This window comes from Macaca fascicularis, chromosome 11 (genome assembly GCF_037993035.2).
Source record: "Macaca fascicularis isolate 582-1 chromosome 11, T2T-MFA8v1.1".
NCBI classification, from domain to species: domain Eukaryota; kingdom Metazoa; phylum Chordata; class Mammalia; order Primates; family Cercopithecidae; genus Macaca; species Macaca fascicularis.
In genome coordinates, this window is record NC_088385.1 from 107,184,389 (window position 1) to 107,202,619 (window position 18,231).

Consider the following 18,231-nt stretch of genomic DNA (forward strand, 5'->3'; position numbering starts at 1 on the left):
AGTCTTGACAATTAAAAACATCTCGAGACACTGCTAAATGTCCCCTAGGAGGCAAATTGACCCTGGTTGACAACTGCTGCTTTAAACTATATAATGACTCCAGGTGAGGTGTATGTCTGCCCAGTCAACTCTCTCCCAACTCTTGTGGAGAGCAGAGTATGCCCTCAGCCTAAGGGAGTGAAGGAGAGGACAGCGTCTGTACCCCTTTTCAGGTCCTGGCTTAATTAAATATACGTCCACTTTGCCAATTTGCAAGCGCCTGTTCACACATGTGTACCTGTGTATACACATACATACATACACACACTAAGGTCTTGAGCTGAAAGGTAGCTTCTGCTTTTATTTCCTTTCTCACATTTGCTACGACTTTTCTTTAGAAGTTTCCGTTCCCGTGTGAAAAACTACTCTCCTAGAAAATCTTCCCAAAATATATTCAGTCCTATTACAGTTTGAAAAATCGGGGCAGTTTCTCCTTCAAAAGCTTTTCCTGCTTCACGTTGGAAAAATGTCACTACTCTAACCTCCCCCTGCCCCCTCATCACACTCCTTGTCCTCATTTCAGATTCTTCAAGTAGATAAACTTTTTATTAACAACTCAAGAGACGCTTGGAATACAAAGTATTAGGCAAGAAACAAGTATATAGATGTACAGTTCTCAAATAGTTCAGCATTGACTTAAAGCATTTGTTAATCTCTTAAGAACAATTCCTCTTTCATACTTTCCCAATATACCAGCTTCTCAAGTCCCTTCATACAGGCAAAGATGGTTTTAATCTTGCAACTGCACTAGATTTCAACCTCAAGGCTAATAGTGAGTGCTCTTTCTCATGTTGGTTCATAGTCTTCCTCCTTACTGGCAGAACCCCTCCCCCCATACAATAACTAGGTCATTTCTTTACTGGAAGACCCCTCACATAAACCCCTATAAAAACTAGGTCATTTTCCAGGACTCCAAAGGCACCACATTTATTTAATGATTCAATTACTCACTGCCTTCTAAAGCCACAGGGAAACTGGTCATTACCAAATCTGTAAGAAAGTTGGCAGTAGTCTTGCCTCAGTAAAAAAAGAGCAATGTAAGAGAAAGTAAGCTCATTCATGTTATGTATCCACATTCAAGCAACAAATAGTTGTTGAGTATCCACTTTATGCCAGCCTCAAGAAAAAAATGCCTGCTCTCATAGAGTTTACATCCAAGTGGAGAAAGACAAATAAATACATAAAGAAATAAATATGTATGACAGACAAGCATGAGTGCTATGGAGAAAAATAACACAAGCAAGAGGACTGGCAGTATGGGGGCTCACAATTTTAAACTCTGGTCAGGAAAGGTCTCCTTTGAGAAGGTGCAATGGGTTGCATACACAGGCCTCATGTGATGTCTAGTATTAGAAAGTAGTATGTTTATTTCCTGGTAAACTGTATTCTACTGGATCCCAGACCACTAGGTCAATGTAGTGACATCTTCATTACTGGATACTCCACAAAATTAAACTTGAACCAGGTAATTTCAAAAGTTCATTCCTACCTGAGTAACTGTACTTTATCACAACACTTGCCTTCTTTTGTCAATTATGAGCTGCCTTTAGATTTCTGAATAACTATTTCTCTTAGGAGATGACAGCAATTAGCATTAAGATTAACTTATTAACCAAAAATAAGAATTTGATACTCTTTAGTCACCTGAGTTAAGGATGTTTTGAAATATGAAATAACTGAAAATTCAAGCGTCCCAAAAATTCATCTCTGAAAAAACAAAAAAATCCTCATCACACTACTTATCACACAGCTATTAGAAATCATAAAGATTTAGAAACTAACCCTAAGGGCCGGGCTCGGTGGCTCAGGCCTGTAATCCCAGCATTTTGGGAGGCCGAGGCAGGTGAATCACCTGAGAGTGGGAGTTCGAGACCAGCCTGACCACCATGGAGAAACCCTGTCCCTACTAAAAGTAAAAAATTAGCCAGGCGTGGTGGCGCATGCCTGTAATCCCAGCTACTTGGGAAGCTAAGGCAGGAGAATTGATTGAACCCAGGAGGCGGAGACTGCAGTGAGCCAAGATTGCACCATTGCACTCCAGTCTGGGTAACAAGAACCAAACTCCATCTCAAAAAAGATGTAAATAAATAATAAAATAAAAATTAGTCCTAAGGACTCAATTTTCAATATTTGGGTGTTTTCTATCTCATGCAGTAAGCCATTACATCTTTGTTCTTAATTTTGTTATTATACTTTGGTATACATGCTATTAATTTTTAAGAGCCTCTCTCAAATGGAGTTCTATAAAAGAATTAAACTCTAATGCACTATTTGTTGATTTAATTTACTGTTCTTCTAAGCATCTAGAGTGGTACTAGCTATGCAGCATCATCCTTGGACGAGTGAGAAAATAGGCATTCAAATCATTTTCTGCAGATCTGAATTTTCTTGTGGAGCTGGGTATGAGAAAGGCTGGAGGACATAAATTAAAAATAGATAAAACCTTCCAAAATAAGATAGTTCAGAATTGGACCATATATATAATTTTAAAAGAAACTTTCCAATGAGTGGTAACATTAAGAAATATACATTCACGCAGGGCGTGGTGGCTCACACCTGCAATCCCAGCACTTTGGGAGGCCGGGAGGGCGGATCACCTGAGGTTGGGCGTTTGAGACCAGCCTGGCCAACGTGGTGAAACCCCCGTCTCTACTATTAAAAAATACTATATATATATATACACATACACACACACACACACACACACACACACACACACACACGCTGCTATACTTTGCTACTTTTTTTAAAAAGTGCTATGTCTTATTCAATATTATAAGTGAGGAAAATATTTGCTGAATCACACAAGTAGTAATTCTGTTCCCAATATATAACCTGTGGTATAAGACAATCTGGGGAATCAAGAATTATGTTTACTATACGAGTCTATCATCATACCAAGTGTCTTCCCAAAATCAGTTAAAATTAACTTACAAATAGAACAGAAAGGTATCCTAACCAAGCGCTTTGAGTTCGCTGGTAACAACTTGGAACAAGATCTTACATTTAGCCTGCCTTGAGACAAACATGGAGAAGCCAAGAGCAGTAACAAATTGCCAGCTTTACTGAGTCATGTTTCTGACTAAAATCGCGTTATGAAATGGAGAGAATGACATGTCTTGGGTTTAATCACCACAGATGTTAACTCCCTGAATTTTAGAGTTGCAGAGGAAAAAGAGCAAAAACCAAAAAAAAAAAAAAAAGTTCAGTAAGAATGATGTGGGTCTTATGACTCCAGAAAGAACTCGCCAAAGCTGCGAACTCTGCTTATTTACCTAAAACAAATCCTAACTGTGCAAACAGGCACACCCTCTGATGCCTCAGAGCGGGAACGCCAAGGTGGGAGGAATTCAGAAGAACAATCACAAGGTTAACGTTTTACTGAGAACACAGCCTCCACTAAGAGTCCACATTGCGCCAGAAGCCCTCGGTTAACGGAACCGCTCTGCTCCAAGGGGAACGAGCACCGAGCTCGAGTTGCAGCCCCGCACATTAACCAGGCACCTGGGTGACACCAGGCCACCACCAGCCTCCGCGCAGTACCACACAGAGCGGACCCGGGACGCCCCCAGACGCCGCGCCGGGAGCGATCCCAGCCAGCCACGCTCCGCGCTCCTCCGCGCCCCCGCCCGGGGGCAGGACGCGTCAGGGACCGACTCGTGAGGCCAGCCCCCGGCGCCGGGGGCGACGAGATCCGGGGCCACGACCTCTGCCCCGGCCAGAGCGGGGAAGTCCGAAGGTCGCCTCCCGCACAGCCGCCATGCGCCGCCGCCCCCGAAGCCGCAGGCTGACTCCAGTGCCGGCTGGGGCGGAGGCCGACTGGCGCCGACGTCCAAGGCGCTCACTGACCTGGAGAGGTGCTTAAGGATTTGTTTCTTGATGATCCCGGCCATGGTGCCGAGGCTGGAGTCGACGCGCTCTCGTCCTGTTGCTCACTGCCTCCTCTCTTCGTGGTCGTCTCCTTTCTGTCCCGGCTAGCCCGGCCACAGGAGAGGCGCTGATCGCTCACGACCGGGAGAGACGCGAGGCCCCGGCCAAGGCCACAGCCGCCGCCGAGAACCCGGAGCATCGCGCTCAGGCCGCCACAGCCGCCGCGGGCGCCATCTTGGCTGCAGCATCACCTAAGAGACTCGGGGGAGGGCGGGGGCGGGGCGGCTCCAGGCGGGGCCGGCACGAGGCCGGGCGGGGCCAACGCCGGCTCTGGGCCGGCTCTGGGCGGGCTCTGGGCGGGCTCTGGGCGGGGGCGGGAGGTTTGCGGCCCTGGCGCCAGTGTCCCTTTTAGACATCGCGACACAAGGGCCTTGACTCCCAATCCACCAACCGTCTTGGCCTTAATGCTCCCTCCTCCCTCCTTCCTCCGCTGATGTTGTTCCTGCCTCCATCGCTGATCCGTGGCTGATTTATCTACGTCCTACTTCCCTTTTTCATTTCCTCAGACTTTTTTTTTTTTTGCTTTTGTTTTTTTTTTTTTTGAGAGGAGTCTCGCTCTGTCGCCCAGGCTGGAGTCCAGTGGTGCGATCTCGGCTCATTGCAACCTCCGCCTCCAGGGTTCAAGCGATTCTCCTGCTTCAGCCTCCTGAGTAGCTGGGATTACAGGTGCGCACCACCACTGCCGGCAAATTTTTGTATTTTTATTAGAGACGAGGTTTCACCATATTGGCCAGTAGGTCTCGAACTCCTGACCTCCTGATCCACCCGCCTCGCCTCCCAAAGTGATGAGATTACAGGCGTGAGCCACTGCACCCGGCCTCCTCAGAATGGTTTAAGTATCGGCCATTAACTCCTCTGCTTGCTTTGCTCTCTTGACCTACTCGCCTTTCTTCATATTCTTCCTTCGGTTTTTCTTTTTTTTTGTTTGTTTGTTTGTTTGTTTTTTTCTTTTTCTAAGATATTCAGCCTTTCCCTTACCTGAATGTGGCAATTTAATGTTTCCCTTGGTTATTGCTATCCTAAAGGAAGTAAAGGTTGACAATTGTTCCTAATAGTCTAGGACCTAGGAATTAGAAGGCCTATAATTCAACTCCTGGCTCTGGTATTTTCTAGCTGTTATCCGGGGGAAAATAATTTCTTTACTTTTAGCTTCATTTTAGTCATCTGTGAAATAGGTTAATCAGCAGCCTTACCCACTTCACTAGGTTGTACCTAAAGATGTAAATATCATGTGAAAATTTCTGTAAGGAAGGAAGGAAATTGTTAAAATAGGGAAAACTACTACAATTCTACAGCTCTGCCCTACCCAGCCCCAAACAGAGCTAACATTTTCAGGGATTAAAATGACTACTCCTGTCATCCCAGCACTTTGGGAGGCCGAGGCAGGCAGATCACTTGAGGTCAGGAGTTCAAGACTGGCCTGACCAACATGGTGAAACGCTGTCTCTACAAAAAATACAAAAATTAGCTGGGCGTGGTGGCGGGCGCCTGTAATCCCAGCTACTCAGGATGCTGAGGCAGGAGAATTGCTTGAACCTGGGAGGCAAAGGTTGCAGTAAAGGCCGGGCGCGGTGGCTCACGCCTGTAATCCCAGCACTTTGGGAGGCCGAGGCAGGCGGATCACAAGGTCAGGAGATCGAGACCACGGTGAAACCCCGCCTCTACTAAAAATACAAAAAATTAGCCGGGCGCGGTTGTGGGCGCCTGTAGTCCCAGCTACTCCGGAGGCTGAGGCAGGAGAATGGCGTGAACCCGGGAGGCGGAGCTTGCAGTGACCCGAGATCGCGCCACTGCACTCCAGCCTGGGCGACAGAGCGAGACTCCGTCTCAAAAAAAAAAAAAAAAAAAAAAAAAAAGGTTGCAGTAAGCCGAGATCAAGCCACTGCACTCCAGCCTGGGCGGCAGAGCTAGACTGTCTCAAAAAAAAAAAAAAAAAAAAAAATCACTCAGTGTTAAGTTTAGCCTAAAGCTACCTCCTTACATAATTGACTTTGGCCTAAAGGTTTTTCTGTACATCATAAACTTACGAAAATAAGCAGAGGTATAAACCAACCATAGCCCACACCTGTGCCAATCACTGAGTTTTTGGCCAAATGTAGCCAATTGTTCAGATTGTATTCAAATAAGGCAAACGCTGAGCTGTAACCAATCCAGTTGTTTCTGTACCTCACTTCCATTTTCTGGACCTCACTTTCCTTTTATTGTCCAGAAATCTTTTTCCAGCATGTGGCTGTGCTGGAATCTCTCTGAATCTGCTGTGATTATGGGGGCTGCCGGACTCACGAATCGTTCATTGTTAAATTAAACTCCTTTAATTTGGCTGAAGTTTTTCTTTTAACATTAGTGACATCTACAACAGGAAAAGAAATTGTACCACCCCTGAGGGATGTATTAGCAAGATGTGTGGTTGTACATCTTGGGGATTAGGTGGGAGGTAGTTTACATGTAGTCCAATAAGCTGGCCCTTTTTGAAGACTGGAAAGATGTGTAGATTGACTACACTCAACATTTTATTTTATTTTTGAGGCAGAGTCTCACTCTGTTACTCAGGCTGGAGTGCAGCATCATGATCTCGGCTCACTGCAACCTCTGCCTCCCAGGTTCAAACAATGCTCCTGCCTCAGCCTCCCGATTAGCTGGGATTATCAGACTAATTTTTGTATTTTTAGTAGAGACGGGGTTTCACCATGTTGGCCAGGGTAGTCTCGAACTCCTGACCTCATGTGATCGGCCCACCTCAGCCTCCCAAAGTGTTGGGATTACAGGCGTCAGCCACCACACCCGGCCAACTACACTCAACATTTATCATAGATTATAAACCAGGCACTGTTCAAGTATCCTGGGGTTGCCTTAATAAAAACAAAAAAACTCTGTTCCTGCCATCAGAGTTAACGACCTGGCTTGGAAGGCAGATTCATGTTACTTAGACTTTCATTTCTGTTAGTAGACTCTGGTTCAAATGCTGGCCACTTTGTGACTGTGTAAACTTCATCTAATTAATCTTTCTCAGTTTCAGTGATCTCATGTATTAAGAGATAATATTATCAGTACCTACTGTTTAACAAATTCCCTAATATATACCAAGCTCAATAAAGCTAGATATTAATAACTTTACCAAAAACAAGCAAAGTGTTATAAGAACACAGAGGAAGGAGTAATTCATTTGGCGACAGACTTATAGTGCAGGTATTATTTCAAAGATGTGAATAAATCCATTTAATTTTTTTAAAAGAATGGACCCTGAAATCAAAGGCTTGAATTTAAAACTGAAGCAGGTTTCCCTGACTTCACTCACAGGACTAACAGCAATGCACGAAGTACACAGGGTTGTGACTCATCTGTTCGGCCACCGAGCACACACAAACCCCTTACAGGAGGAGGAGCACACAGATGGGCAAGTGCAGAAGCTGGGGCAAGCACTTTTGGACTCTGGCCCCATGGTAGCGTCTAGGGGTGGGTACCTGCAACTCCTGAAGCCCAAGTGGGCATGTGTTACACTGCACTCTTTTAGGTTTGTTGTCCACAGGTGGCTTAAGTGTTAACCAGCTCAGTGCCCTCTTAGTATCCAGGTCCTTGCCAGGCATCCAGAAAGAATCTGGTCACACACGGACTTGAAGGATGGTGAATGTGGGGGTTTTATTGAGTGGTGGAGGTGGCTCTCAACAGGATGGATGGGAAGCAAGAAAGGGGATAGAGTGGGAAGATGATCTTCCCCTGGAGTTTGGCCACCCAGTGGCCAATCTCCTCTGACCGCCCCCGAGAGGAACTCCTCTTGGAGTTCAGTCACTACTTCTCTCTGCTCTTCTGTTCATCTCCTTGTCTGCTTGTCTGATTGTGAAGCCTGGGGTTTGGGGTTTCTATGAATACAAGATATGGGGGGTGTGGCAGGCCAAAACGCAACTTTTGAGCACAAAAACAGAAATGCCTGTTCCCATTTAGGGTTGCGGGTTTCCAGGCTTGAGAGTAGGTCGTTTGCCAGGGAACTACCTTCTTCTACCCAGTATTTCCGTCTCCTGTCCATATCAAAACCTAACTCTGCAGATATTTGTAGCTATGTTGGTTGTGGTAGGGTGACTCCCAAATTGGGGTTCCTGCCTTCTGCAGAAAAGAATTCAAGACCAAGCTGACAGAGTAAAGTGAAACCAAGTTTATTAAGAAAGTAAAGAAATAAAAGGATAGCTACCCCATAAGCAGAGTAGCAGCATGGGCTGCCCAACTATACTTATGGTTATTTCTTGATTATATGCTAAACAAAAGGTACATTATTCATGAGTTTTCTAATAAGGGTGCAGGGAGTTCCTGGAACTCAAAGTTCCTCCCCCTTTCAGATTATATAGGGTCATTTCTCCATGTTACCATGGCATTTGTAAACTGTCATGGCCCTGATGGGAGTTTCTTTAGTATGCAAATACAATATAATTAGTGTTTAGTGAGCAGTGAGGATGACCAGAGGTCACTTTCATGACCATTTTGGTTTTGATGGGATTTGGCCAGCTTCTTTACCTCATCCTGTTTTATCAGTGACAAAGAAAAAAGTCAAAATATTTTACCCCAAAACGTATTCCTTTGCCATATTTTGAAATGGCCCAAAGCCATCTTTGTGGGGGAAAATTTGCCTCTATAAAGAATCTCTATTAACATAGCTAGGTCTTTTTCTTACAGCCCCTCTCAATCCTAAAGAGATTAACTAAGAATCTAGCACCTTTTAAAGGTCCAAATAGGAAACATTTGTCATCTATTGTCTCTAAGGGCAGCCACATTAAGACTTCAAAAGAACCTTGGTCTCCACAATCTTTTAACCAGAAAGAACATCAAGGTCTTTAGACAAACTCAACCAATTGTCAACCAGAAAATGTTTAAATTTACCTATAGCCTGGAAGATCCCCTCCTTTGACTTGTCTCATCTTTCTGGAACAAACCAATGTATTTCTTTTTTTCTTTTTTTTTCTTTTTGAGATGGAGTCTCGCTCTGTTGCCAGACTGGAGTGTAGTGGCGCGATCCCAGCTCACTGCAACCCCTGCCTCCCGGCTTCAACCGATTCTCTTGCCTCAGCCTCCCAGGTAGCTGGGACTACAGGCGCACACCACTACACCCAGCTAATTTTTGTATTTTCAGTAGAGACAGGGTTTCATCATGTTGGCCAGGATGGTCTCAATCTCCTGACCTCATGATCTGCCCTCCTCAGCCTCCCAAAGTGCTGGGATTACAGGCGTGAGCCACCGCGCCTGGCCAAACCAATGTTTTTTTTTTTTTTTTTCTTTGAGATAGAGTCTCACTCTGTCACCCAGGCTAGAGTATAGTAGTGCAATCTTGGCTCACTGCAACCTCTGCCTCCTGGGTTCAAGCAATTCTTCTGCCTCAGCCTCCCAAGTAGCTGGGACTACAGGTGCATGCCACCACACCGAGCTAATTTTTTGTATTTTTAGTGGAGACTGGGTTTCACCATATTGGCCAGGCTGGTCTTGAACTCCTGACCTCATGATCCACCTGCCTCAGCCTCCAAAGTGCTGGGATTATAGGCGTCAGCCACCACGCCCAGCCAAACCAATGTATTTCTTAAATGTATTTGATTGATATCTGTGCCTCCCTAAAATGTATAAAACCAAGCTGCACTCCTACCACCTTGGGCACATGTTCTCACGACCTCCTGAGCTGTGTGTCATGGGCCATGGTCACTCATATTTCACTCAGAATAAATATCTTCAGATAGTTTATAGACTTTGATTCTTTTTGTCCACAAGGGTAGTTTGAAATTAGCCATGATGACAGTATTTACAACACAGAAAGCAGGGCTTTTTCTCCTAGAGATCTAGTTGTTAAACATTCACCAGACAAGACTATGAGTTTCGGCCAGGCGCAGTGGCTCAGGCCTATAATCCCAACACTTTGGGAGGCCCAGGCAGGTGGATCACTTGAGGTCAGGAGTTAGAGACCAGTTTGGCCAACATGGTGAAACTCCGTCTCTACTAAAACTACAAAAATTAGCTGGGCATGGTGGCGGGTGCCTGTAATCCCAGCTACTTGGGAGGCCGAGTCAGAAGAATTGCTTGAACCCAGGAGGTGGAGGTTGTAGTGAGCCAAGATTGCGCCACTACACTCTAGCCTGGGCAACAAGAGCAGAACGCCATCTCAAAAAACAAAAACAAAAAAGGGTTGGAGGGAGATGAGTTTGTAAATGTAAATACATAGACATCATTTTATAGGAAATAGTCCTGAAGACCTCTATGATGGGTAAATTGGGGAAGATGTTCATATTTCTGAGTTAGAAAAATATTTACAGACAATTATGCTGTCAGTTCAGAGGATGGAGAATAGAACGGAGGCAGAAAGGGCATTGAGAAGGTGGTGGCATTATTTCAGGTGAGAGGTAAGACAGTATCATCAGAGGTGAAAGAAGGTAAAGGACATATGCTAGAGATTAAATCAAGGATAAACACTGAGGGTAATTGAGGTTTTTGCTTGGGGCACACTACTAGTTAAGTAATATAGTTGGACAGGCAGTTTTGGAGATAAGATCCTGCTGAATTTCTTGCTGTTAAGGCTTTCTGAGGATTTCTCAGTGGAAATTTTGTAAAGTTATAGTTTTGGGTGGAAATTCCGGTTTACAAATAATGGTAGCTGAAGCCAAGAACAAGAATAATCTTGATCAAAGGGTATGTAAGTCATGAGGAAAGGAAAAAGAAACTTAAATCGTTTTTTTTTTTTTTTTTGAGATGGAGTCTGGCTCTGTTGCCCAGGCTGGAGTGCAGTGGCGCAATCTAGGCTCACAGCAACCTCTGCCTCCTGGGCAATTCTCCTGCCTCAGCCTCCTGAGTAGCTGGGACAACAAGAGAGTCCCACCACGCCCAGCTAATTTTTTGTATTTTTAGTAGAGACAGGGTCTCACTATGTTGGCTAGGCTGGTGTCAAACTCCTGACCTCAGGTGATCCATCTGCCTTGGCCTCCCAAAGTGCTGGGATTACAGGCGTGAGCCAGCATGCCTGGTCTGAAAATAGCATATTTTAAAGGATGAAAGATAAATAGAAACGATGGCTGCTCTATGATGTAAGATTTATAAAATATTCTTTACTTGATTGGCGTAAGAGATCTTATAACTTTTGTTTTGTTTTGGGAAGGGTTTTTAGATTTTATAACTTAACTGGAGAAAACAGAATGACTATGAGAAAGAAAAGTAGCTCAGAGTAGTCTGGAAAATGTGAGGTATATAAAATGTATTAGACCCAGAGAGACATGAGAATAAGACATAAGTCACATTCTCCCACCCATGTCTAGGGTTGTTTAAAGGCATTTTGGTTTTTTATCTCTTACCCTGTAGTTTCCAGACTAGCTAACAAATTACTTAAAATGTTTATTTTTGTTTTGGTTTTTTTTGTTGTTTTGAGACAGAGTCTTGCTGTGATGCCCAGGCTGGAATGCAATGGCGTGATTTCGGCTCACTGCAACCTCCGTTTCCCAGGTTCAAGTGATTCTCCTGCCTCAGCCTCCCAAGTAGATGAGACTACAGGCACATGCCACCACACCTGGCTAATTTTTGTATTTTTAGTAGAGGCGGAGTTTCACCATGTTGCCCAGGCTGGTCTCGAACTCTTGATCTCAAGTGATCCACCCGCCTCAGCCTCCCCAAGTGCTGGGATTACAGGTGTGAGCCACCCAGCCTAGCCCAAATGACTTAAAATGTTACCACAAGTTGCACAGTATACCCTCATTCACTATCTTCATGTTCCTGGATTTTCTGTTACAAAGAACAACATATAGCCAATAAATAGCTTATGTTATTTTAATGAACCAATTTAAAGTCTTGGTAAGCAATTTAAGAACTTTTGTGAGATGGAGTTTCACTCTTGTTGCCCAGGCTGGAGTGCAATGGTGCGATCTTGGCTCACCGCAACCTCTGCCTTCTGGGTTCCAGCAATTCTCCTGCCTCAGCCTCCTGAGTAGCAGGGATTACAGGCGCCCCCCACCACGTCTAGCTAAAACTTTTTTTGTATTTTTAGTAGAGAGGGTGTTTCACTGTGTTGACCAGGCTGGTCTCGAACTCTTGACCTCAAGTGATCCATCCGCCTTGGCCTCCCAAAGTGCTGGAATTACAGGTGTGAGCCACCATGCCTGGCCCTCTTTTCCTTTAAAAACCTACTTGTGGCCAGGCCAGGTTTGTTGGCTCCTCCCTGTAATCCCAGCACTTTGGGAGGCTGAGGTGGGTGGATTTCTTGAGCCCAGGGGTTCAAGACCAGCTTGGGCAATATGGTAAAACCCTGCCTGACTCTACAAAAAAAATATAAAAATTAGCCAGGAGTGGTGGTTTGAGCCTGTAGCCCCAGCTATTTAGGAGGCTGAGGAGGGAGGATTGCTTGAGCCTAGCAGGTCAAGGCTGCAGTGAGCAATGATCATGCCACTGCACTCCAGCTTGGGCGACAGCAAGACACTGTCTCAATAAAAACCCCAAAAACCAACAAAACAAACCAACTGTAACTGCTGCTAGTTGGAGCATATATTCAAGGAAACTTAAATCTATGTCTTCAGGGTTGCAATTCTCAAACTTGGCTCAAAGAAACTTTCCACTGTGAAAATAATTAACTCTGGCTGTACATGGTGGCTCATGCCTGTAATCCCACCTCTTTGAGAGGCTGAGGTGGGAGGATTGCTTGAGCTCAGGAGTTGAAGACCAGCCTGGGCAACATGGTGAAACCTAGTCTCTACAAACAATAAGAAAAATTAGTTAGGTGTGGTGGCTCACACCTGAGGTCCCAATGACTGGGGAGGCTGAGGCAGGAGGATCACTTGATCTCACAGGCCTCAGTGAGTTGAGATCATGCCACTGCAGTTCAGCCTGGGCATCAGAGAAAGACCCTGTCTCAATTTTTTAAAAAAGAAAAAGAAAATAACTCCAAATATGAATTGTTGGAACTTTAAAATATTCTCAGCCTTAAAGGAATGTGATTGTAGCACCTGAATCAAAAACAAAACAAAACAAAACAAAAAACAGGCAGTTACAACCTAGGCAGCTGTAGCCTTTGTTTCTCTGATATAGATTAGCCTTATTCTTTACCTACATTGTTTTGTAAAATGTTGTAAATAACAGAACGACTCTCGGGAAGCCTCTTTGTTTGTTTGTTTGAGACAGGGTCTCGCTCTGTCACCCAGGCTGGAGTTTTGTGGCACGATCTCTTCTCATTGCAACCTCCAATTCCCAGAGTTGTCCCTCTACCTTCCTACCCCAACCCTTCTTCATGGAGCTCACCTGGGCCTTGCCCCTCCTCAGCCCCACATTTCTACTGAGTATAAAGAGATACCCCCTTTATTTGTCTGACTTTGGAATCTTCACCTCTGGGCCATAGCCATCCTGGGCTCTACCCCCTTTTGTACACAAAGCCTTCATCTTCTTAGGAAAATGACCAGGTTCTGCCCATAAAAGTATCCTACCCGAAAGGGAGGTGGAGAGAGAGTGTCTCATGGAAAATCACAGAAACACATTTCTTTGCATTTGAATGCTTCCAGGACCTCACTTTGGCAGCAAACCTACTCTGGGTTAGACCCCAGCATCATTAAGCCTTTTTGTGCCATGAACTTCTTTGGTATCTGAGGAAGCCTATGGACTGCTCGGAATAGATTTTTTTTTTAAGTGTACAAAATACAGAGAGCAATGGAAATAAATTATATCAAAATAAAGTTTATGAAAATATTTGTGATATTACATGATATGCTTTATTGGCACATTAAAGAACAAGATCCAAAGTTGGGTCTAATTACTATAATTTTGAGGTAATGATGAGCAAAAATGCTATCTCAAGATGTCTGCAACAGCTGCAGTGTAATATGAGAATATCTGTGATTTCTGTTGGTAACAAAGTAACAGGTGCTGCTAACACTAATGGGGTTTGTTCCTAGCAACATTCACCATGGAAGGAAAAGCTAAATTTCAATTAAAGTTTAGAAAAAATCAAATGCAATCGCCCTCCTCCCATCTTTCTCATTTTAAAAAATTTTTTAAATTTGTTTTTAGGCAGGCTCTTGCTCTGTTGCCCAGGCTGGAGCGCAGTGGCACAATCATGGCTCACTGCAGCCTCAACCTCCTGGGCTCAAGCAATCCTCCCACCTCAGCCTTCTAAATAGCTGGAACCCCAGGTGTGCACCACCACACCTGGCTAATTTTTTAAGATTTATTAATTTTTTTTTTATTTTGAGACAGAGTTTCACCCTTGTCGCCCAGGCTGGAGTGCAATGGCACGATCTCGGCTCACTGCAACCTCTGCCTCCCAGGTTCAAGTGATTATCCTGCCTCAGCTTCCCAAGTAGCTGGGATTACAGGCATGTGCCACCGTGCCCAGCTAATTTTTGTGTTTTTAGTAGAGACGGAGTTTCACCATGTTGCCCAGGCTGGTCTTGAACTCCTGACCTCAGGTGATCCACCCGCCTAAGCCTCCCGAAGTGTTGGGATTGCAGGCGTGAGCCACCGAGCCAGGTCTTTTTTCTTCTCTTGCCTCCCTCCTGGGTACCGTCATACCTGCTAGTGTAGGGTCTTGCCTCCCTCCCAGGTACCTTCATACCTGCTAGCGTGTGACTGAAGGCAGTGTCCCTGGCCCCAGCTGAAGGACCATAGCCAGCCAGTGGGCTCAGGCACTTTGGCCTGTTGCTCTTAGGGGTCGCCTATGCTATTTAGCCAAGGGGACGACAGTGCCTACTGGTCTGGCTGAGCTCTAGCCAGGCTTCCCCTGCTGCTCTCGCTCTTCTTTTTCCAGCAGGAAGGGCCCAGCCTCACCTATGCGACTTGTAGCCCCCCAACCAGCTGAGGCTCCCCTCTTAGACTTGTAAATCTATGGCCACTGGCATCCGGCTGCCTGCCCTCCCCACTTCCCCCAGGGTCCCTTCACAGGGTCCTGGGCTTTCTGACCGCCTAGAGGGGACTCGAGCACTCCCTCCAGCCATGCATCCCTTTTAGCTTCATCCTCCTGGTTCAAGCAATGTTCTTTGTCAGGCCTGCTGGCTGTTGTGTAGGGCTCCCCAAAGCCAGGAGTGGCCCTGGGCCAGTGGGTTGAAAGACAGGGTGACAAGTGGGAAGCCTGAGGGGGCTGAGTATCAGTTTGAACTGTGGGTGCATTAGCCTAGGTGCCGTGTGAGAGGCCAGCATGTGTGGGTGGGGAGGGCTGCCGCAGCCGCCAGGCATTACCTGTGAAGCTGCGGCTCCTCCCTCTATCTTCCTCCCCTTTCCCTTCTAGCCCCTCTTTTCCAGGAATCTTGCCACATCCGCACTTGTGTCCTCCCCTCCCTGGCCCTCCCACCACTGCTGCAGCACGCTGCGCTTGCCTTACCAGCTCTCGCCTCGCTTTTCTCTCTTCCGTTTACTCTCTCTCCCCAACTGCCAGCCAATGGGGTCAGGTAAGTCCATCCCACCCTGAGAGCCCCAGGGCCCTCTTCCACCTCTAAACAGATCCCTCCTCTTCTCTGAGACCTTCCTTTCCAAGACTGCCTGGACGACTGATCTGTGACTTGACAGTGGCTCCCCTAGCCCCAAAACCAGCCCCCTTCATCTGTAGTGGTGAGTTGACACATCCAGGCATGACTGTTGGGGAAAACTTGTGCCCCCTCTGTCATATGCCCCTGCCCTGTTCTCTGAATACTCATATATATGTATACACCCCTACACGTGGCTGACTGCCTCGCCTCTAGCGCTGGGAATCAGTCACTGTACTGTCCTTGTGGAGTCTTGTGGTCCAACTACAAGAGAACACTGTCCCCCAACAATCACCATCCAAAGTCCACCACCTCCAGTGAGCCTCCCTGTCATGCCTGGCCTGTGGACAGCCAGCCCCCACCATCCCTCCTGCCCCCCGACAAGCATGGGGGTGCTGTGCAGACAGCTGTGTGGCCTGACAAGTCTCTACCAGTCCTGCTGTCCCTTGGCTGGGAATAAAACCCATTGCTAGGTGACAGAGAATGTGTCCTCTGCTGGTTGTGTTCTCTGTGGAGCTCAGGGGAGGGAAGGGCCAACCCACTACGAGGGTGCTATTGGGAGCGGTGAAAAGACCACATCCTTTCCAAGGGACACATGTCCTGGAAAGCCTCTGGAGCTTAGCAGGCTCTCATCCTGTGAAGCCGGCTCTGGCCACTAGGGGGCAGAGCCATGAACTCAGATTGGAGGGCGCCTGCAGGGCAGCTGGCAACCTGGAGAGACACTACGGGTCATCCAGGCACAGACAGGCGAGGGAGCCAGGGGAACAAAATGGAAGACACCTGGGCTAGATGGAAGTCAGTGCCCTTGGATGCTGGCACCTGCCTTCCCTGCCACTGCTAAATCAGGCTTCTGAGGCTGTTGGCCGTCAGGGCCCCACGGTCCCCCATAGGCGCTATGGCAGTCCCTGTGGAATTCCCCAGGTGTTACCAGGCAGCATACAGGTAACAGGCCTGGAAAGTCCCCAATACCCCAGCTGGACATGCTCAGACACTTTGGGGCTCCCCGTTCTGTGGCACAAATTTCATGACCCAGTGAGGGAAACAGGAGTACACCAGGTCAAGCAGTATGTGGCTAAATACATTCCAAAATAAAAAGCAAAATAAACAGGAGTCACATCACCACGGTGCCGCAACCCCATCTGTCTCCTTCCCCTATGCTATCAATAAATAAGTTTTCCAGCCCCAAATAACTATTAGAACCTCCTCCCCATATGCTAGCCCCAACCTCTGCTATGTATGATACAGGAGGTGGCCCTATCACTGGAATATACAAAATGTTACACAGCTACAGTATGTACACTGAGGAAGGGGGGCCACCCCAGAGCCTGTGCCCTCACCTGGTCTTCATTAAGCCCCATTGTCCTGCCTCAGCTGCCTCTCTGAGTAAGAAGATGGGAGCCCCCCTAAGGAAAAAATTCCTTTGGTGAGAGTTAAGGAGGCCATCAGGCCTCCTCCAAACAAGCCAATTCTATGAGCCTGACTCTGAAAACAATAATCATCCAGAAATTTAAGGAGTCTGCTCTGGCCAAGGAGGGAAAGGGTCTGCATGTTTGCCTCCCCTTGATTAGACACGGGTCTTACTTTGCTACTGTAAGGGTACAGGGGTGACTGGGAATGGGTGGCTGGGACATGATGGGGACGGAGCCTCTGGCCCCATACTTCTCCAGGCTTTGCTGACAGTGGCCTGGTTTTTTTTAAAACATTTTTATCCTTTTTTTATGCCCTTTTTCATACCTTTTTTTTTTTTGAGATGGAGTTTCACTCTTGTTGACCAGGCTGGAGTGCAACAGCACAATCTTGGCTCACTGCAACCTCCGCCTCCCTGGTTCAAGCGATTCTCCTGCCTCAGCCTCCCCAGTAGCTGGGATTACAGGCATGCACCAACACGTCCGGCTAATTTTGTATTTTTAGTAGAGACAGGGTGTCTCCATGTTGGTCAGACTGGTCTCGAACTCCCCGACCTCAAGTGATCCGCCCATCTCAGCCTCCAAAAGTGCTGGGATTACAGGCATGAGCCACCGTGTCCGGCTTCATAACTTTTCATAACTTTCATAACTTTTATCCCATAACATTTTAAATCCCATAACTTCTTTAATCCCATACATGTTTTAAAAATCCCATACCTTTTTAAAATTTATTTTATTTAGTGGCCTTTTAGATTATGGTGATCTTCACCTCATCTCCACCCGTCTCTCCACATTAGACAGGGGTCTTATGCTTGCTACTGTAAGGGTAAAGGGTTGACTGGGAAGGGGTGGTAGGGACACAGTAGAGGCAGAGCCTCCAGCCCCACTTCTCCAGATTTTGCTGAAAGTGGCCGGCTTTTAGATGATGGTGATCTTCACCTCATCGTTCTCGGCAATCTGGTACAAAAAAGGAATGCAAGGGCTGCTGCCCAAGCTTGGGTGCTCCTGGAGGTTCTGCATCTCCATAAAGCAGCGGTATGATCTGCTGCACAGTGGGGTTACCGCAGGGAGAACCCTTCCCTGCCTCTCCTTGCACAGGCTCCCCGCTGCTGGCAAGGCTCACCTCGCAAAGATCTTTGGAGAGAGGGAGGCAGGGCGCTGTGCGAGCCCTCCTGTGTGCCCACCCTGCCTGAGGGCTCTACTCACTACCCTGCTTGTCAGCAGCCCCAAGCTGCTGGGGGGCTGGGACCTCTGGAGTGGGCTCATCAGCAGGGTTCTGGGCAGCTGCCAGGGATCTTCCATGCTACTCGTTGCAGTCGCTCACAAGCCGCAAAAAGCTCCAGCAGCTTCACCTGGAGGGAGGGGTACTCAGCTGCTCTGCCTGTGCCTGAGCCCATCCCCACCCC

The 18,231-nt window shown here is 46.7% G+C and overlaps 1 protein-coding gene and 1 pseudogene across 2 annotated transcripts in view; both read right to left on the bottom strand.

Annotated features, from left to right (window-relative positions):
- Positions 1 to 4,171, bottom strand: part of BLTP3B (bridge-like lipid transfer protein family member 3B) — a 112,818-nt gene extending 108,647 nt beyond the window's left edge. For both annotated transcript variants that reach the window (XM_005571975.5, XM_005571976.5), the window contains exon 1: positions 3,889 to 4,171. In XM_005571975.5, coding sequence (XP_005572032.3) covers positions 3,889 to 3,932 — 44 coding nt within the window. In that variant the 5' untranslated portion in view covers positions 3,933 to 4,171. The remainder of the gene's footprint in view (positions 1 to 3,888) is intronic.
- A 13,370-nt stretch (positions 4,172 to 17,541) lies between these two features.
- The window catches only part of LOC102141298 (golgin subfamily A member 2-like), a 43,105-nt pseudogene continuing 42,415 nt past the window's right edge, over positions 17,542 to 18,231 (bottom strand).